The sequence below is a fragment of the Tenebrio molitor genome, chromosome 4 (assembly GCF_963966145.1).
Source record: "Tenebrio molitor chromosome 4, icTenMoli1.1, whole genome shotgun sequence".
Lineage (NCBI taxonomy): Eukaryota > Metazoa > Arthropoda > Insecta > Coleoptera > Tenebrionidae > Tenebrio > Tenebrio molitor.
In genome coordinates this window covers 16,962,951-16,985,167 of record NC_091049.1, presented here as the reverse complement: position 1 = coordinate 16,985,167, position 22,217 = coordinate 16,962,951, and the positions used below count along the sequence as shown (strand labels likewise).

At 33.1% G+C, this 22,217-nt stretch overlaps 1 protein-coding gene across 1 annotated transcript; it reads left to right on the top strand.

Moving 5' to 3' along the window:
- The first annotated feature begins 500 nt into the window (after positions 1-500).
- hoe1 (hoepel1) lies at positions 501-14,415 on the top strand. The gene is made up of 16 exons (XM_069045325.1): positions 501-4,831; positions 4,890-7,249; positions 7,327-7,457; positions 7,536-7,693; positions 8,162-8,337; positions 8,390-8,656; positions 8,707-8,910; positions 8,965-9,080; positions 9,130-9,268; positions 11,511-11,646; positions 12,997-13,190; positions 13,240-13,333; positions 13,601-13,743; positions 13,790-14,048; positions 14,098-14,191; positions 14,247-14,415. Exons 3-16 carry the CDS (start codon positions 7,336-7,338, stop codon positions 14,329-14,331), a joined length of 2,187 nt encoding a protein of 728 aa, XP_068901426.1. The 5' UTR covers positions 501-4,831; positions 4,890-7,249; positions 7,327-7,335; the 3' UTR covers positions 14,332-14,415.
- Positions 14,416-22,217: the final 7,802 nt, after the last annotated feature.

The window sequence follows — 22,217 nt, the reverse complement described above, 5'->3', positions numbered from 1 at the left end:
TTTGAGAGTCATAACAATACGTATAAATTTAAAAAATTGTGTAAAATTTGAAAATGAAATGGTACGAAATTGCGGGAAATTTTTCTCCTCATTTTAATCGTATTTGTTTCTTAGACACTTTCGTCGAAACAAATACTCGTATAATGAGATCGAAAATTTCCGGCAATTTGGTACCCTGTCGTTGTATTACTAATGATAATTTCTAATTAGCGAAAGTGAGTGTCGTTATCATGGAAATTAAGTATAAACATTGATAAATGCATGCATGTGCAAAGTTGGATCCGGTTGTTTTTGGACTATGGTTTTTCTAAGAAGTCCTTGACAAAGAGAATATTTTTTTTAAACCAGTAGAAAGCTGGAAAACCGATTTCTCTATCTACAACATAAAATATCAATGTCCATATTATGATTTGCGAAAATCGACGAACTGTTTAAAACGCATATCAAATACTTTGAACATCTCATGTGAATGCTTGAATGTTCATCAACACCAAATGAAGACTAAGTGAATAGTTATGATGGGTGATTATGCTGAATATGATATTATTTCGCAAATATACAGAGTGTCCCAGAACTCGCTCCCCAGAGAAATGTTGAGAAATCTACATAAAAGGGTAAATAAATAACCCCAAAGAAGATTTTTTCTGTCTTGAACGGATGACATAGACCAACATAATACTTTATTCGGAATCGTATTGTAATATGCACATTCCTAACCTTATACGAGGGCGGAAAGTTAACCATTCCTTTTTATCTTTACTTCCCTCTCTTGGTCAGTAATAGGCCACTTTCCGCCCTGTTATGACGTTTTTCCAGTGGCGTACACGAATTGTCGAAAAACGGTAGAAATGAAATTGCATCAAATTAATTGTTTATTTGCTAAAAATTTAATGATTCCGAATAAAATAGTATACAAACATCGGTGGGAAGGTGTTTCCTTCCTGTCTCGAGCATTAGTTCACCTCGGCTACGCCTTGGTAAACTATCTTAGCTCTCGACAGGAATGAAACACTTTCCACCTCGATACCTATGTAATCTACTATTACGTCACTGAAAAGTGACAGAGTTATTTTAGGCGTTTTTTTTTAGTAGTTTTCACTAGTTCATCTAAGCCCAAAGAAGCATTTGAAAGTGTTTGGGAAGAACAATTATTACTCCAAATAATTTTATTCTGATTAGTTTTTGACTTGGTTTTGTTATAACACATTTCTCCAAGAAAAACAAATGACCCATTAACATTCTTTGGAAATCACGTCTTCAGCTGGCTCTTGATAAATTTAATAACAATAATAATTCTTTGATTTTATGTCATATATTTATACAATAAGGGGCAAAAATAACGCAACAATTCGATAAATCATAAACTGTTGAGTTTTGAAAAAGAACAAAAACAGGTCGATTTTTAATTTCAATTTCACGTTTATTGACGCAACATTTTTTTATACAGGGTATTCCTTGTCAAAGTAATGATGTCATGATATATTTTTTTAAATAGCAACCTATATTTATTCGTCATCATTTTGATAGGCCTTTTAACTGACAACATGACAGTATAAAAATTTTAACCCCATACATTTAAAAAAACTTGAGAAAAAAATTGTTGAAAATTAAATAGTTATTTATGATGTAAGTGTTAAAAGTGAGATTTTATTTTGTAAGTGGGGTAGATTGAGAAACGAGCGCAGCGAGTTGACCAACCCCACGAACAAAATAAAATCACTTTTAACACGTCCATCATACATCTATTTTTTATACAATTGGTTTGCATTACATTAAAAAACACAGTCGTATTTTTGATGTTTATTTTAATTTCTGCGGCAAAAATCAGGTAGCTAATCTTGTATTGACATTTGTTTATTAGAAACGTCAAAAAAGTTTTCATTACGTTTTGTAAAACACTTTCAATTCCACATTATTGCATTCGTCAACATGGAATGCAAAGAAAACGACGTTAACGATGCCGATATCGACGACAGATTTCCCGCAGATATTGAAAAAGCGGCAAATAGAGCCACTTTAACATTTATAAATAAATAAAAAATAACTAGTGTTAAAAGTTTTTTTTTACTAGTGTTAAAATAGTATATTAAAGAACGAGTTTTATAAGGGTTGATTTGGCGCACGAGTTCCAGGTGTAGAAAACGACCCGTAGGGGTGTTTTGTATGGAACGAGTGCGCAATGCCCTTATAAAACAAGTTTTTTATGTTATTTTTTAGAATTTGCACCCTTGTTTTAATTTTTAAATAAATTAAATTTTCAAATTCTAGGGAATTTTGTATTAATTGGTAATTCAAGGTAACGGATGCAACTACATCTGCAACATATGTTAAAAAGTAGAGTTTGAACATTAATATTGGAAGTTTTTGGGTGTAAATGACAATAATACAACTTTGCCCTTGGTGCAAAGAAGCCATCGATTTCATTAATGTCATCGGAAACCGACTTATCGCGGAATCAGGCGATTCAAAATCAAAGAAATTCCTTTTCGAGAGGATTTCCCTTGCCATTCAACGTGGAAACGCTGCAAGCATTCGAGGCACTTTTCCAGATTCCGCAATATTATCGGAAATTTTTGTATTATAAAACAAAAATGTTTATGTAATTATGTTATACTTAATATAATATTTTGCCAATAATACACTGAAATATTGATAAAAATTTTCTTAGAGATCTATTAAACTACGAGTGCTTTAAGAGATAGCCCATAAACGACTCCAAATTGAATACAACAATAGACCTATTAGAGCAAAAAATTTAATTTTACCTCTTGTTAATAAGGTTTTAAACAAGATAGATCCACTGTTACAAAGTTATTTTCCTTTATTCACTTTGTATCGTTTTATAATGATTTTTGTTCGCAGGCAGGCATTACCTACATTTACTTCTAATTCTTATTGGCCCATCGATCCATCAGTTTGTTTTAGTTTATATTTCTTCAAGAAAAAATAGTTGTCTATTTCTTCGGTTATTTAAAACCGCAAAATTACCAAAACATTTAGATAAACAGGGGAAAAGCTACTGAGGAAAGGAAAGGAAATTCATTTATATTTGATAGACTTAAAAAAGGTGCATGAGGCAAAGAGGACTCGAAATAAATACGATAGCATCTATACAACGTTGGTTCGCTTGTGCCCCACTCTGCTAAATCAATCAGCTGTTCGTACATTCAGTGGCGTCCTGTTTTCAGTTGTGGTACCCAAGTTTAATTTTGTTGTGTTGTATTGAAGATTGTGTTGTAATAAACGATAAAAAATTGTATTTCTTAATAGAAACCTGCACTCTAGAACATTGTTCTCTGTAAGACAAATGGAATAGAACGACGTTTTAATTAATAAAAAATATAAAATAAACTGAAATAGTTTGGTTACGCCCCTGCTCATAACTATGACGTCAGCTTCGCGCAGGTTGTTGGCTCCGCCTATGTACCTCTTACAAAAACAACCTCTACTATTCTCTATAGTCATAGACGACATTATAAAGAAATGCAAAGAAAAATGTAAAAATTTGACACTAGGCAAAGAGAAAATGAAAAATGTGACGCTACAAGAACTATAGCTTGCGGATGGCATGGTGTTAGCAGCTGAAAGAGAAGAAATATTACAACAAAACCAAAAATAACTGCAGAATGTAAACATGGAAATAAATATTGAAAAAAGCACAACTATGATCTACGAAAGAAAGGAAACACATTATTGCTATACAAGGACAAGTATTAGAACAAGTCACAAACTACAACTACCTGGGCACAATTGTAGAAGAATCTGGGAAAGTAGATAAGGAGATAAACCTAAAAAAATCGGAAAAGATGGTAGGCTATACAATTTCCTAAGAACCACGTTCCTGGGGAAAAAAAGAAGTACCGAAGGAAATAAAAACACAAGTATACCAGAAAGTCGTAAGACTATTTATAGTATACGGCAGTGAATCCTGGACTCTCACAAAAAATAATAAAGGTAAAATCGTAGCTACAAAAATGAGATTTCTAAGAAGAAGAAAGGGGATCATAAGAAGAGACAGGGTAAGAAACGAAACAGTAGTATCAGAGCCAAATATGCATAAAACCGATAGAATTAGTCATCGGCGAAAGGCAAGTGAGTTGGTTAGGTCATATAATAGGATGAAGGAAGGAAGACTTACAAGAGAAATTTACGAAACCAGAGCGTAGGGAAAGAATAAAATGGGACGCCCACGACTGAGATGGGAGGACCAAGTGCGGCAAGAAGCCGAAAAACGAAAAATCAAATGGAAAGAGACAAGATGGCTGGCACAGGATAGAAATTCGTGGAAAAGGAAGATACGGGAAATGACATAGGGCAACATTACACTGCGGATTGTATTAGATTTCAGTCGTACACCTAACGGTATGGACTTACTGATTAAATAATAGCTATTAAGACAACAAGTGTTTTATAGACAATTTAAAAATCGAGGTCGTAGTTTAAATCAGAGCGACCGCAGGGAGAGAAGATTTAATAGACCGAGATTTTTAAACTATAAAACACGCGTTGTCTTCAAGATTTTTTCTAACACTAACATCTTATCAGAAATTTTAATAAATTCAGAAATTATTCGAGGCGCATCACAATACACAAAATGCGAAGGTTGCCGTGGGTACTATGGTAATAATATCAAGAAATCTGAAAAAAAAAATTTTTCATCGTTGAAATGTGCCAAAACTTTCCAGAAGAAATAAGAAAAAAGGGGCAATTTGTTACCAATGAAGTCTAAAAGTACATACGAAAAGGTGTATGTGTCGTTCCAAGGCCGGAACAATAAGAAAAGCATCACGGAGATAACGGAAGATGTCATTTTGGCTTTTCTTGATATGGGGTAAGTGTGTAGAACTTTATTAAAAGCTAATTCACATTACGGCAAGAATTATTTGAAGAAAATGTAAAGATTGCCAGTTTTCGATGGAGGGGCACTTGCATTGGATGAAAAAGCAGAAGTTAAAGAAGAAGATATTAGGAACAAGAGCACGAAGCTAATGTGGCAGTTCCAATTCAATAATTAAGCTTTTCACTTTTGTGATAATTACTGTAAAAAAAATGAATAAAATGTTACTTGAATAATATGTGTGAGCGTATTTTATGACTCTATAAGATACGTTGCTATTGACGACGTGTCTTATAGAGAAAAGCGTATTTTATGGGAAACATAAGGTGTGAGCTCAAATGCACCATAGAAACAGTATAAGATATTAGTGTTAGAAAAAAGTAAATAAAATGACCAAAAATTATTTCTCTATGACACTTTGTTTAACCAACAGCCAAAATGTTTCGTGGATGCAGTAAGCTAATTTCGGTAAATTAATACTTGCTACAATAGCAAATATGTACAGGGTCATTATAAAATATTGTACCATCGTAGTTGGCGTTAAAAATCTACACAAATTTAGGCTGTGCCGCCACCTTCACAACGTTAGACAAAATAGTAGACAGATTTCCACTACCGCCAGTAGCGCCACCTATCGGCTATCTACTAGTCTCACTCATGTTATCAAGTTTGCGGCACATTCAACTCAGCCACCAACGCCTACTACGATGGTACAATATTTTATAATGACCCTGTATTATCTCTAGTTTTAAAGATACATAGACCGTATGTAACACTCACAGTCGGTACTATTTTGGTATTTATAAATATTAGATATAATGTATTGATTTTCTAAATGCATGAGGGTTGACCATGACTTTGTTAGAGTATTCACTCTGTATAAACTATGACAGTATAAAATGTCATTTGGGAGTGAAAACGTCAGTGTGAAAGCACAAACAACAAAATAGATTGGAACTTTTTAAAATAAAATGTTTTCATTTTCTGAAGAATCATGGAATTCTTATATAAAATTCGTAAATTACAATTGTAAACAAGTCTTACTTTTCTTTGATTTTATGAGCATTATTTTAAACTAAACTTAAACTTGATCTTCCTCTATCATTTCACTATCAGAATCGAATTTTTCATCATTTGATTCTGAATCAGATTCTTGCAGACTTTCTGGTTTTTCTGTTATACCATCGTTAATTAGACGACGTCGAACCTACAGATGGAAATTGCTAATTTATTTCTCAGGACTATTAAGGACAACTAGTTAAAAATACTTCTATCTGTTGTTAGCCGTGTTACCAGATCGTCATAGCTCAAATCAGGCCTATCTCGCTTGATGTGTTTATAACATTTCAAGATGCTGCACTTGGTTTCTTCAGACAACTTTCGGCATCGTGTTGAAGAAAATGTTTACTTGATACCTGACAGTTGATGACAGTTTATATTGTCAAGTTTACTATACTGTGTGAAATTTGCCAAAAAATCATGGCCAACCCTCATGCGTTTAGCAAATGAGTTCATTATATAAACATAATTCATATTGCAACACAAGACAATTATTATTCCTTCCTGGTTAAAAAAAAATCCCAAATAATTATTTAATTGAAACTCCCTCCATATAATACAAAAATGTCAAGGCAATGACTGGTTAGTAGTGCCATAATAAAGGAAAATTTGTTTTATTCATATCTTTAACGTTCTTTATTAAAGGAAATCATAAAATATCGTGCGTAGTTGACAATCGTCAAGAGGACCTAAATATATTTCTTTCATAACAACAACAGCAACAGCAATATTTCAACTAGTACTGCCAATTAAACCATCATAGTTATGGCATAGGCGATAGATTTTCGATCGTGCTGAAAACAGTTTTTCAAAAATTCTAAACTAGAGTTATTTGTAACCTTACTTTCTACAGATAATGAAGATGTATACAATTCTGAAAAAAATACAACCAACTGGCCGATTTAGACCAAGGAAAGCAGTTTTACTGAGTTACCTCCATATCATTTCATATTCAATAAGTTACATACGAGTTACATCTTTACTGTGCCCCGTTTTCATGGCGTTTATTTTTAAATTAATTTGTTAGTCGATTGAATAAGAGGCGGTAGTTATTATTGTTGAATTAACCTAACCATTAACTAATTAACCAAATTCACAATATTTATTTTTTCAAAATTTATTAGCTTTGTGACAGATATAATTTTTTACAATGTCCACCACATAGTTATCAAAAATGCAGACAGATGATTCTTTTATGCCATGTGACTTCAATTAAAAGTTCTTGAGTTTTTCTGTTTGCAATATGTTTAGAAAAAACTCCAACAAGAAATGAACGCGAGATAACCTCGCTACCAGGATTTTAGAGTGTTGTTTACTGTGTGTGTTTGTAAATTATTTTATTATTAAATACAGGTAACATTTGTTCCGCTTATAATTAATACATATCGCTCCAAATTATTTAAATTACTGTTGAATTTGATAATTTCTAGCTTTTTAGAATGTCGTCACCTACAAGAAACACAACTAAAAACATGATGCCCTGTGTTCCTTGCGATTCTGCTAACATATCTCACACTGATATTGAAGACAGCCTAAAAGTTTTTCTTTCCACAGATGTTGAGTAAGTTTATATTTACGCACCACAAGAGTGAAACGTAGACTGTTGATGTTAATACCAAATCTGGTTTCTGTTTTCCAGAAGTGAAGAAAAAGGATGTAACTGGCGAAATGTGGCAAACATTTTCAAAATTGGTTCTTTGGTTGTCGTATGGATCATCTGCAGCTGTGCTCTCATGACGAACAACGTCCAAGTCCAACACATGCACCAGTTGAGCATTTCATCGGGTCAAACGAAAAGTGAGACTGTAAAATAAAATTTTACTAAGTAAATGAATACATTTCCATAATTTGTTAGATTTTACATTGCATTTTGCATGCTTTGACGTAGGTTTTTATGACGTGTGACGATGATTAGATCGAGAGATGATTATTGTAAATGTCGATCGTTCAACAATAGATAATTACTGGTTGCAAGTGCAATTACTGGTTGTCATAAACTTGTGAATATTTATTAGCGTTTAGTTGCTCGCTTCATAGAATTTTACTGGTGACGTAAGCAGAAAAAAAAAAGTATTTGCGTAACTGTTTGAATTTTGGTTTATTGACCCGTCAATACTAGAAGTTCTTTGCTCTTCACACTATTATTGTAAAGCTGAGAATCACCCAGCGTACAATAAAAGGCGTACTATAATTTGTCTAAATTACTAACTGCTCTGCTATAGATAATTAAGTACTATTGAATGCAAATGATTGTTGTTTTTTTAGGTTTTCTGATCTTAGAAGAGCTAACAAACAACAAGATAAAAATTACGATAGAGGGAGCCTTGCTACCTTCGTGTTACGAAAACATGTCGGTGAACTGGATGTACATTTGGGTGCAACTGGTAGTGATGAAGAAGCCGGTGACAAAATTTAAACCGTCTAATATAAGACTGATCCAAGTAAAAACTAATCTCTCTGATCGTGCCACCATTGCTCAACTGCACATTTTAGAACATTTCTGAAGTTTGGGAGGTGGCTCTAGTACCCGAGAAACTAATAGGCGTGGTCCCGGAAGTCACCCATGAGAAAACTTTCCATTTAAATTCGATCAAAGTTGGAGATTACAATTACAGCTTGTTGGAGGTTAAGTTCAGTACCAACATGGAGGCGAATTTCCCCCTATCCGTGGGGTACAATCTCCAACCCATAAACACCGATTTTGGCATCATTTATGCAGGTCTGGTGTTGGTCGGTTTGTACATTTTAATAATATTCGAGGTTTGTGTGAGACATGTTTGAAGAATGAGGAAACGGTGGCTTTTTTCCAGCTGGTGCATAGGACGTTAGCTGCTATGGTTGCTAGTACTATGTCCGTTGCTATTTTAGCCGCACTGAATGCTAGACCTACCATGGCAGAAATCATCTCATGGATCGACGTTGAGACTCTTCTGTTGCTTTTTTCCATGATGACTCTGGTTACAATCTTTAGTGAGACAGGAATTTTTGATTACATGTCGGTCTTTGCATACAAGGTAATTTTTCAAGAGCTGTTACCTTTATTAATTATTTTTGAAAATGCTTCGTAGATCACAGGTGGAAAGATCTGGCCTCTGATTAACATCCTCTGTGTAATTACTGGCATTTTTTCGTGCTTTTTGGATAATGTGACCACCACACTTTTGATAACACCAGTTACAATCAAGTAATTTTTTTTTCTGTATTTGTTTCCCCGGATTTCAAATTTGTTGTAGATTATGCGAAGTGATGAAGCTGAATCCGGTTCCTGTATTAATGTATATGCTAATATTTGCTAATATTGGGGGTGCTATTACACCAATTGGGGATCCTCCGAATGTTATTATCGCGTCCAACGTTGATGTAATACAATCTGTAAGTGTTGGCAATTTTTTTTTTAGTTAACACATCACAAAAATACCTCTTGTTTCACTGTTATTAAGTAATTAACCCAATTTTTAACCACTAATTGAACAAACATATTATAATATGAACAGTTTGAAAGTAATTTTTTAACTTGTTCGACGCATGTTTGCACGTAATGAAATTACTGCCAGGAGAAATCGAAGCTAGTGAATTGCTTCAAATATAAACAAATTAAGTGTTAAATAATGTTTCGACGAAATTTGTGCCGTAATTGACGAAACAAGGAAAGGAAAATTAATTCAACTAAAAAATTATTACACCATCGTGCGTTAAAAAAAGTTTGCTATCTTTTACAGTTAATGTAAATTGCATTAAACATATGTAGTTTGTTTGTAAACTTACAAGCGCACTCATGATTTTAATTTCAGTAGTGCTGAAATGTGAATACAACCGCACGTTGTAGTAAACAACAACAAAAACAATGTAGGTTTCGTTAATTTAAATTTAATTGAACTGTTTTAAGTTGATCGTATTATTAAGAACATTGTTTTTCTCTTTGAGATTTGGGTTAGAGCAAAAATGTATCACTGAAAATGTTTTAATTATATCAAAGTGGAACAAAGACTCGTATATTATGTGATTTGTAGATCTAGAAACCACTTTTTATAATGTCCCAAAAGATGATATGGGAAATACCAAAGAGGAGACAAATCGATATCAGATTGTTGACAGCGATTAAGAGCAATTACGTATGTACGAGAAACGTTGTAAGAACTCAAAATATGTGCAGTAAAGAATTTGTTACAAGTACCGGCGTAACGCAGGGAGGAGTGTTTACCCCGTTGCTGTTTATCATATTTATGGATAAAAAAAGAAGTTTTAACCTATGTATGCGAAACAATGAATGAACCCCTTAAGAGCAAACTCCAAGCATTCGAGATGAAATAGCTAAAAGCAGTGGCAGGTACTATCAGAAGAGACCGTATTAGAAATACAGACATTAGAAAACGATTAAATGTGATTCACGGACAAGAAAACATGTTAAGAGAACTATTATGGCTGGGTGATATATCAAGATCAAGAATGGACAAAAACAGAAAAGTAAAAAGCTAAATGGATGGCAGAAAGCGACAAGAAAAAAAACAGGGCATCATACAAGAACATGGAATTCGGAAATTGGAAAACCACTTGAACAAAGAGATAAGAAAAGAGTGGAGGAATTTCTACCTTCGCGCCTCAACGCCGTAAACGGATTATGGATATGGATGCATACGTCAAAGTGTAACATTTATTAGTCCATTTCGATTGACATATGGATAGTCGCGATGTAATCAGTAATAAAAACTCTGGAGTTCTGGACAGATTTTGATTCCACCCTGTACATTTTAACTTGAATGGATAATGCTGTTGTACTTACTTATAATTTGATACATCATTCATAACTATAATTATGTTAGGAAATAATGTACTTAACTAAATAACTCATTAAAATCAGATATTTTACAAATAATAGTTTTGAAAATCACTTTTTAAAAATTATTTCTTTAGCAGAAAATACTGAGTAATTACTGCACTAACCTTGTAGACGCAATACTTTTTCAAACTAATGCTACAAGTTTTTTACGTAAGATTTATATTAATAGACAGTGGAAAAATAAATGAGAAAAATTTTAGCCAATTATTTTTATTTTATTTATTATACAGAGTGTCCCTGAAATACACGGGAAAATTTTAAGCACGAGCTACTGGCTTCATGTAGAATTCGGAAAAAATAATTAAAAAATTCTGTCAAAAAATAAAATCACATTTAATTTTTGAGGTAATTTTTTTTTTAATTTACGTCGTCCCACAACCTCGTAGGTAAAATTTCGGCACATTTTAAAAATACACCCTTGCATGTCATATTTTATAAAACGTACACCAATGCGGTTTCCTTGTTTTAAAGCATATTTCCTAGAGGTTACTTCGCATTGGCGTACGTTTTATTAAATATGATATACAATATGATATATGAGGTTGTGGGATGACGTAGAAGACTAAAAGCAATAAAAAAAATTGTACCTCAAAAATTAAATATCGTTTTATTTTTTTGACGTATAATTTTTTAAATATTTTTTCTCAGTTCTACATGAAGCCAGTAGCTCGTGGTTAAAATTTTGCCGTGCATTTCAGGGACACCTGTATTTATAAACAAATAAATATACAGATAAATATGTAGTACATATTTTATTAATAGATATCTACATTTTAGGGTATCAATTTTGGCACTTTCACCTTACATATGGGCGTTGGTTCCATAATTGCCTTTGTTGTTGTTTATGCCCAACTTCGCTACATCCACCGTGATTTGAAACTTTTCAAATACAACGAACCCACAGCAGTACAAGGTAAGATGTGCAGTTAAGATAGTACAAGGTGATCAACAAGAAAACAAATCAAGAATGTTACCTCATCTTTTGTTTTAGCGAAACGTGTGTCTTAGCTTGATCGTACATAGATGTATAAAGGGTGTTTTTTTTTTTTAAATTTGGCGTTGAAGTTGGTGTTGGAGAGGCGATTGAGAACGCACCACTCGTGTAGTAAAAGCGTAAGATTTATACAGCTGATCCATGATCCGTTATCGACTCTTCAAAGCCAACTTCGACGCCAAATTAAAAAAAAACACCCGTTACTTACTACACACAGTCGTTTTATTGGTTCTCTGCCTCTCGAAAAATCTATTATTAATAATTAATGCTTTATCTTTAATGGTAAAACCCATTTTACCAGTTATTCTGGTATAATTGTCGCTTACAATTACAGGGAACGTCCGTAAACTTTGCGGAAATCGAAAACTTTTTTCCAAGGTTAACAACAAGACCGCTGCTTTAAAACTGACGTTCCTTTAACATTTTACCGAAAAATCTGCTTACCACTGGCGTCGCGTTTGGCAATAAAGATGGTAAATTATCCATTCTTACGACTGTAAAATGGTGCTCTTGTTTATTTTATAAATTTTCTCCATTATCAGATGAAAATAATAAATTCATTAAATATACTTTATTTATTATAAAGTAGCGTTTATTTGCATAGAATTACGCTACGACATTACTGATAATTTGCAACGCCTGTTCTGATTTGTTTTCTTTTTGATCGCTTTGTAGAATCCGTTCTAATCCTGCTGCCCTTGCAGTCATGTTAGCACTTGCCTGTATGTTTGCTTTTCTAGCTCAAGAAATATTTCATTTTTATTTATTATTCACTGTCCTAATATTTTTAATATATTTAATTCTAAAAGTAAACACCGAGTCAGAAATTAATTCGAATTAACTCGTAATAAAAGTCAACAAGTTGATTAACTTTTCTTTATACATAACAATTTTCCAAAATGGCATATTTTTTAGCATTCGCTTTTCCATTTTTAAGTCGTATGAGACTTTCGAGAGCAAAGAATGTTATCAAGTTTTTTGTATCAAAAAGTGTGTTTATAAATAAGTTTAAATCTACCTGCCATGCCGTGTCAGCCAACACTTAATTTAGTTTAAAATAAACAGTTTTCAAGATTTGTTTACTAAAAAATGGTAAATTAACACAGTTCTGAACTAATACCCAAAATGGTTAATTCCATCCTCTTCACCTTTTTTAAATTCAAATTGATGAGTTAAAATACATATTGGGATTTATTCATGCAGAACTATAGGTATAGATACAGGAATTGGTGCAGATTGATTGTTGGAATATTTTTTCTTTTTATTAAGAACTACGCCGAGAAATCGAAGTATGGAAGCGCGCCGCTGCTTCTTTGGGCAGTTACAGCAAAGACGAGGACACTGTCAAAGAATCTTTGCTAAGGCGAAGTTTTACTCTTTTGGGCCAGCTAAAGTTAAAAGTAAATCACACAAGCGCGCCGGAAGAACTTTACATAACAAATTTAAAAGACTTACAGCAGCAAGTACATATTAATCGTCAGCATTAGCTTGTTTTAAACTTTCTCATTTTAGTACCCAATCAAGGATAAAGTCTTGTTGATCAAATCTGGAATTACTTTGTCTTTGGTAATTTGTGTGTTCTTTTTACACTCCATTCCGGCTATGAGTGAGTCATTTCTCTTTACTAAATAGTACTACCGCATGTTATACAAAATTTTTGTCAAGAACGGCTGTGAAAAACAAAATAACGAAAACGTGTAGCATTATTACACGGAACTAAAACAATGAGTGTCCCTGCAATTCGATTTAGTAATTGAAGATGCTATAAGTTGGCACTGCTGAAACCACAGTTCAATGTTGTTCTTGTTTTTCATGGCCTTCTTAAACAGAAATCTTTTGCAAGATACGGTACTACTTGTAGTCTTGGTACTAGGTATACTGGGTCTAGGCTGGACAGCTCTACTGGGAGCCCTCCTCTTATTGCTCTTATACGACAAGGAGGACATTGAAGGAATCTTGGGCCGAGTCGAGTGGTCCACGCTTCTCTTCTTCGCCTCGCTCTTTATTCTGATGGAGGTACTCGTAATACTTAAGCTATCTTTGCCTCACTGGATGGTTTTAGGCTTTGTCTAGGCTGGGACTTATAGACTGGGTTGGCAAACAAACCCAAGGTATAATCATGTCTGTGGATCACGGTTCCAGACTGACCGTTGCCATAGTTTTGATTTTGTGGGTGTCCGGAGTTGCTTCAGCTTTTGTCGACAACTTACCACTGACAACTATGATGATTCGAATCGCCACAAGTCTGGCCGACAACAGAGAACTGGATCTACCCCTGCAACCCTTAATTTGGGCTCTCTCTTTTGGAGCATGTTTTGGCGGTGTGTATAAATCCAGATTAAACTAGTTTTTGTAGCTATTTTGTTCTAGGAAATGGGAGTCTATTCGGGTCATCATCTAACATCGTATGTGCCGGCGTTGCGGAACAGCACGGTTACAGATTTACGTTTCTGGAATTTACCAAGTAATGTCCAAATAATTTTCGTGTTGATTGCACAGAATTATTAATTTTTTTTTAGAATCGGCCTTCCAGTAATGATCACGAGTATGTCTGTTATTACCGTTTATCTCATTGTATGTCATGTTGTGTTTTCTTGGCACTAGTTCATGTTTTATCTATATAATAGGTACTCTCAACATTTTGGAAATAGAATTGTTAACAAAGACTTTTTATATTAAAAATTATCACTTGCCACTCAAAATTTGTTTTTCCTCATCCACGTTGTTGACGCTCTTTGAACAATAAGTGCCAATTATTGTTATTAAAAAAAACTTATAATTAAACTTTTATAAATATAAAAAAACTTATTATCCACTGTCAATATTAATAAACAAGTACTAGCCTTGGTCGCTGGTAAACAGAATACAAAACAAAATAAATTTGGTAATTTCTGTGGTTTCGTTTTTTTGCAGGGATGAGTTTATAAGTATTCACTTCTTGCTTTATCGAACAGATTGTCATTCTGTCTGAAAACGTGTTAATTGTGTTAAACTTTACATTATTTGTGAAATGGATTTACAAGGGGTAAGTGAAGAAAAGTTATTGTTATCAATTATTATACTTACATTTTAAATTTATTTTCTAATCATATCACTTTATAGTATATTACACTATAAGTGATGAAAGTGCCTGATTTTTCAACGAGCAATACATTATACACTGTCGAGCGCCAGCGAGTGAGGATAGTATTGCGAGTTGAAAAATCGCACTTTGATCACGAATTGTGTATACTATTTTTTCCAACATCGCTTATGAAAATGAGTCTCAATTTTAAATTTCTTTATAATTATTTTACTCCCCTATTTTTTGAATTTTCCGGTTGGTTCTGGAGTTTCAATTAATGCAAATAACATTTTTCCTCACTTGTGAGTTACTTTCTCCATTTTCCTCACTAGTGATGCAAACGCCTATTTTCCTCACTAAATTGAGTGATGAAAGTATCATTTTCATAATCGATGTTGGAAAAAATTTATTAGCTTCACCATCCGTAATTAAATTTTATTATATTTAATATAATTTCATTTTTTTTATAAACAAGGATTAAATAATTCTAATTAGCTATTTTTTTAAATACTTTTCTGTATAATAGAGAAATGTGAAAGATACTTTACCATTCACAGTAAATCTATCAGTTCAGACTAACATGCCTTGTTAAATTTTTGTGTTTTACTGTTGAACTTGAACTGCTGGTGTTATTTTATTTCCCACTGAATGAGCCAGCACAGGAAGATACAAAAAATGTGTACCTGACTAGTGATGACTATTAAAGGAATTTCCATTTATTAGAATCTAACAGAATAGGTAAAAAAAATTAATTCCAAGTAAAAAAAAGAAATATTTTGCGGTTTGCGATAAAAAAAGGAAGATACGAGAAAAGACGTTACACGCGCGAAACACACCTAACATTTGTTAAAAAAGGTGCCATCCCTTTTTCGCTTTATCTTCTTTTATCAAAAAGTCATAGTCAACTTGATTATCAAGCAAGTATGTAATTACAGATAAGAAATTACAGTAAAAATTCAATTAAAAATTAACTTCTGATGTTTAGTGTTGCAACGTAGCAGACATAACATATGCCGGTGAGATTAAAATTGGCGAAACAGAAATAAGCAAGGCGAGCTCACTACACCTGTTGTACTCGATACAGATTTATCGTTATTGCGCATATTGTGATCTGATAAAAGAAAATGTAAAAGGCAATGAAGAACTTTACCTCTCTGACAAACTTGACAAACTATTAGTTCCTGAAGGAAAAGGTAGCTCTAATATTTTGAAAAGATGCAGCTGCTGTGTAATTACATTTTGGAAATGAATTTAATATACTCGTACGTTACAAACACGTTCCGAAAAAACTGTTGCTGTAACTTCTCTTGCTGCGATGCTTACAGAAATTCCCGACCAGCTGATGAGTTCATAAACCTGTGTTTGTTCAACCCGTATTTTAGTGTTTTGACTTTGGATTAAAGTAATCATCATTCAAATGCACTTACAAAATTTGTATCTAAACTCTCCCGCGCAATGCGTAGGTACAATAAAATTAATTAATTAAAGTTGTTGACGTGCCCAACAAGTTTTTTGTGTGAAGCTCCGTGACGTGCGCACACTAATTGTGGGTTTCCCTTGGGACATGGCAAAAAATTCTTAAAAATGTGCCGTCTGCTGGAGGGTCCTGATTACGTCATGTGTTTAGGAAACGCGTCACGAATGCCAAAATTCAACGAATGCGAAGTAAACAAGATACTAGACTTTTTATGTTGTTAAATTATAATTCGCGAATTAATTAAAGCACTACTCGAATGGCGTGCATAAATTATTATAATTTGCTTTGTAGTTGGATAGTTATGATTTCTATTTTGTTTAATCAATTTCCGCGTTATCTACAAGACACGTCAAATTCTCAATTACCTGGAAATGAGTTCTCCGAAGACGTCATAGATTGCGAAAAACTTGGCTCCATTATTATTATGTTTTTTTTGCTATGATAAATTATGTTAATAGCTATCTATAAATCAAATTCACTTAAACTTTGTGGCCAATTTAGAATTCATATGTAGTTAATGTCTCAGTGTGGTTTTTTTTAATGACAGCACACACTGATTAACTAATATTACGGGGAAATGGGATTCCCAATGGTAGATACTTCCATAAGTCGTGTGTGTTTTTTCAAACAGTCAAAAAAACTCGCAATTTAGGTAAAACAAATTGTTACCCAAGCGGAACCAATTAGAGTAAACAATACTGTATTCTATGTGGATTCACTTGTACACAAGTTAAACCTCAAGCCGATAAACTCTGACAGGTATTTCTAATTTTATAAATGGTATTCGACTAACTGAATTAAAAAAAAAAAAAATGTAACTGTGACCAATTAAAATTAAACTTATTGAACATAAGAGAATGAACGAAAAGTACCTACTCAAAGATCTCAGCTCCCTTGTACTGATTCGACTAAAATGCATTAAACTAGAAAACTAGAACAACTACGACCATCAAGGTTTCCTACTTCGACATAATAACAAATACACATCGAAAACGAGTTGTATTTTTCTCTTCGTGATAAGATATTAAAAGATTTTTTTAAATTTATTCATATTAGTTACTTTTGTATTTTTACGACGTATTGTTTTCTGTCTATTCTATCTATTTTCATCCTGTCCAGGGGATTTTTATTTGATCTGGTATGATGTCGATCTTAACTTCATATCTACCAGCAATATGACATTTTAAACTAACACTGTCTTTCTTCTAATTATCACCTAGGTTCACTATTTTTTCAAAACACATGTTTAAAGAATATTATCAAATCAGATATACCTATTTTTCTAGATAGTTGAATCAGAGGTAAAGAAGTTTTGCAGATTGATTTATAAATTATTTGTTTTCAACCAGGTTTGAGCTATTTTGATAGAAATTATAATTTTTTTTTAATAACAAAACTATTGTCGAGTATTTAGCTTCACTCAGAATAAACTAACAATAGTACATTCTTCAATGAGCGTATAATGATGGATTGATGGTTATTAATATTATTCAAGAGGATGAAAATTTCAACACGAGCCGTAGGGTACATTTACTGGAATTTTATTTATAAAAAATCGTTTTCACTCCAGAATACTAAATATTTATGACAGAGTCTTATTTTCAAAATAAGAATGAATTAAACGATTACTGGTTTTATCATCCACAACCTTTTTCATTAGAGTTTCGGCAAAACCTCTCTTCATCATGGTTAGTATGATTGAAGTTACGTTACAAGTTTTCAGATTTTTATTAAGGTTGGAAAAGATAAAAATTCGGGTTCTTTTATAATGTGTAATTTACTTTTTGTAATATCTAGTTGTTAAAATGTAAACAACCTCATAACGGCCGGAGTCCGTTAAGGGTGTCCGTTATGAGCGGGAGTGGCCGTTATGAATGGCTAAATAACTATAGCAACGTAGATCTAAACTTTATTTTTCAACTATTTTACAATTGGTACAATAATTAATGTTTAATGTTACGGTACATACCGTGAATTAATCGAAATCCGTATGCCACAAGCAGATATAGATGAGATCGAAGATGATACTTCAGAATTTTAACACCAACACAAGCGCGATTCATAGGGAATAACGATGATCTCACTTGCTCTGCGGCCATCCGGACATCGCGAATATCTTGATCGCAATTTTTTACTGGTTTCAGTCGTTTATTTCCAACGGAAAGTTAAGTGTTGAACAAATCTGACAAACAGCAGCAAATGTAGACAAGATCGAAGATGATGCTTCACAATTTTAACACTAACTCAAACGCGATTTTGCAGGCAATAACGATGACCTCACTTGCGGACATCGGGAATATCTTGATTGCGATTTTTTATTGATTTCATTAATTTATTTTCAACGGAAAGTTAAGCGTTCAACAAATCTGACAAACAACATTGAGACAATTTTTTTTCACAAACAACGGTTGACATGACGACGTCCTCCGCAAACTTATTTTATTAATCATTCGGTTTCTTCGATGGCGTTGAAAAAAATGTATTTCAAAAAGATAATTGTGAACGAATTGTAGGGATATTACAAAAACTATTGTACAATACACGTCCGATAGGGCCTTTACTGCCGAGCCAGAGATTTTGTGAGACGAGTTCGCAGAGCGAGTCGAATATCGACTCGTTCTGCGAACTCCTAACGGACTTCTACTGTAAAATACTATATCGTGTTAGTTTCGCGAGATACTTGACGTGAAAAGTGGTATATATACAGGCTGTCTCAACTAAGACTTTCGAGCGTAATATCTCGGTTATTTTCCAACGGATTTTTGTGAAATTTAAACTGCAGATATTTTAGATATATAATGGAATAACTTAAAAACGTAATTTTTACATGCTTTTTTAAAATGTCGAATCACTTAAGATTTATTTCAAAAATTTTATCATCAATAAAAAATGCTGTAAGGAGAAACTCGTCCTTGAAAGACGTCTGGTTTGCAAAAAACTGTGTTAAGCGTGGCTCCAGATGCAAAAACGTAGACGCGTATGAAACAAACGCGCACTATCACCGAATTTTGGTCACCTCTCTTCGCACAAACGCAGGTGACATATTTGACGTCTTCTTACCTTACAAACACTTACACAGTTAAAGACAACATTTGGACGTAATTTATTATGCTGGATGCTTTAATTCTTCTACAAAGGACTAAAACAGGATCGGGATATTTTAGTAAGGTAATTTGATTCACGTACGCTTCCTGTGTCTTCAAATAAATTGACGACTCTCTGAACCTTAAATTTTGTAAAGCCTACATTTGGATAGTGTTCCACGAGAAAACGAACTGTGTCATTGAAGTTCTTACGACACTCTCGATAAGCAAAAATTGTTTCCTTTTTCAACAATATTGAAATTTCTGCCATTGTAGTCTATTTTTAGAGTATTTTCCATAAATTTACACAATTTGACTTTTCTAATAAAGCGCGCCCACTTTTGACAGATGATAAGGGGTGTACAAAATGTTGCTTGGCAACTTGGCAACAAATTTTTAACAACAAAATCTAATCTTTTCGTTGAATTAGACGAGTGATTTAGTTAATTTATTGTTTGTGTAGACATCTATTTTTTAATGTTTAACAATCTAATAATAATTGCGCTTAATTTTCAATAAAGGAAACACGTGTTGAGATTACATTTTTTAACTTGAGATGATTTCATTATCACTAATTGAACTTTCACCCCGTCTAAAATCTCTGTATTTTAAATTACATAAAAATCCGTTGGCAGATAACCGAGATTGAAAGGCTTAGCTGAGACACCCTGTATAAATATATATACTTTTCAGGTTATGCACCTAACTTGACATCTTTCAAAGATAACCTTCAAAATTTACAATTAATTAATGTTTTTTAAGACTGCCCAAACGAACACGAAAAATGTGTCACTTTTTCGGCCTGTTTTGCATCACTCGGCTGACGCCTCGTGCTTCAAACTTCGGCCTCATACCTGAAAAGTGATCTGACAGCGCTACTCATTTGAAAATAACTACTATTAATTGCTGTACTGAACTCGGCCAATAAATAACGGTGTTATAAGTTACTGCGTTTTGTGGCAGGAAACCTACGGATGCGTTTGTATAGGACGTTATCAGTTAAAAAATTATTATGATATGAACATATTCGACATTTCATAAGTCCTTTACTTATCCGGATGTACAGTTGCGGCCGTTAAAATCTCAGACAGGTAAGATTTAAACACTCTGTATAAATTCCGAAATTTGATTAGCGTAAACAGGGTTTTCATCAATGATTATAAAGTCAGTGTCAGTATTTGACATATTAGGTCAGAATCGCGCGTAACTTTTGAAATGCCGCAATTATCTGATTTGCAAAAGTGTGTTAGACTGAGGGACGGTGTGAGTATAAGAGCCATTGCGAGAAAAATTAATGTGGATAATGTTTGAGTGACATTTTGAGAAACGTCACTTTCAATACCATTTACAAAGCTAAAAGTTTGGCGTTGTCAAAGTGTCTGAGTTTTCAACGGCCGCAACTGTATGTACAGTGAGTTTTTATAAGAAAAAGTGACATATTAAAAATCTCCAAAACAAACGACTTAAACCAATTGTATTAAAAAATAGAAATATCAAAGGTCTCGTTCTAGACAATGTTTTCGTTCTCATTTTAAATCTCATTCTCTTATTTTTTTATTTGTAATCATATCGTTACCCTACTAAACCGAAACGACATCTTTTGGGTCATGATTTTTAAAATTCTGCCAGTATATATTTAATGTGACATATTCATAATTATTTTGCGTATACGTTCATTAAGGTTTAAGAAGTTAACATTTTTATAGAAATTAATAAGAATTTTAAGGAACATTTTACAATTAAGTATCCAAAATAATGACACAAATAAGAACTTTGAATTAATGTGACAATATAAGAAATTAAAATTTAATTTTAAAATTAGACAATGAACTGTGCCTCAAGTACATATAAATAGATCTTTATACCTACGAGAAAGCTTTTTTTTACGCGTGGGATTAGAATACGCGCTACTCTCGTGTATGTAAACTTCCCCTTATACTAAAAGTAATGGTTTCTACACATTTTTTCTAAATAACTAGTTTATATTACTGTCAATCTAGGAGACGGGAGTGAATTGAAACAATGTGTCAATAAAACGTCAATTTTGATAATAAAAACAATCCATCCGTGAATTTAATTTAAAACAAAAAATGAATAATGTGTTTTACTTTCAAAATGTAGAATGCCGGTCCAACGTTGACAACAATCAAATAAGAAACAAACTACCAGGGTTTACAGAATTCAGAAAAAGTATTTAAATCTTGTAATAATGTTTATAGTAAGTTATTTATTTTATTTTTAAAGAACAAAGTATACACTATACAGTGTGGCCCAATACAACAAAAAGTATCCACCCGGATTATCTTGAAAACTATAAATCCATTGTAACGTTTCCCATTTGGTGGTATTGTTTGGCAATGTTCTTCTCTTTTTCTCTTTGGGTGTATTGTTAAAAAAAAGAAAACAGAAATTTATAAGAAAATAAATCCCAATTTATCCTACGTTGTGTTATGTTACTTATTTTTATTAAATTAAGGTTCTACGAGAAGCCACACCGTTCAAAGGGTATTTAAATGAAACGATGGAACATACATACATGCTCGGTTTCTGGAACGGCCCGATAACTTAACGGCCGGTTAAATCAAGCGTTGCTATAGAAACGTTAGAAAGCCACTAATCACATTACGGCCCGGCTGTATAAAGCAATGTCAAATTCGTTGTTAAAGTTAACATAATATCAAGCGATCTGATTGAGGGATATTTAACATGGGATTTGAAATTTTGAATCAGCGAATTAAATGGAGGGATTGCCGACTTGACGCGTTGTTAGCTGACACGATGTTAACTAAGCTTTATGCAACCAGGCCTAAATGATTTTTGTATTAACTAACTGGCCCAATGAAATTGTTTCCAGAAACCTTAAAGT

What these genes read in the sequence shown, in the direction of transcription:
- hoe1 (XM_069045325.1), top strand. Translation starts at nt 7,336, where the DNA reads ATGTCGTCACCTACAAGAAACACAACTAAAAACATGATGCCCTGTGTT. An exon ending in TTTCTTTCCACAGATGTTGA is followed by an intron (nt 7,458 to 7,535) that starts GTAAGTTTATAT and finishes TCTGTTTTCCAG; the next exon opens with AAGTGAAGAAAAAGGATGTA. An exon ending in TTCATCGGGTCAAACGAAAA is followed by an intron (nt 7,694 to 8,161) that starts GTGAGACTGTAA and finishes TTGTTTTTTTAG; the next exon opens with GTTTTCTGATCTTAGAAGAG.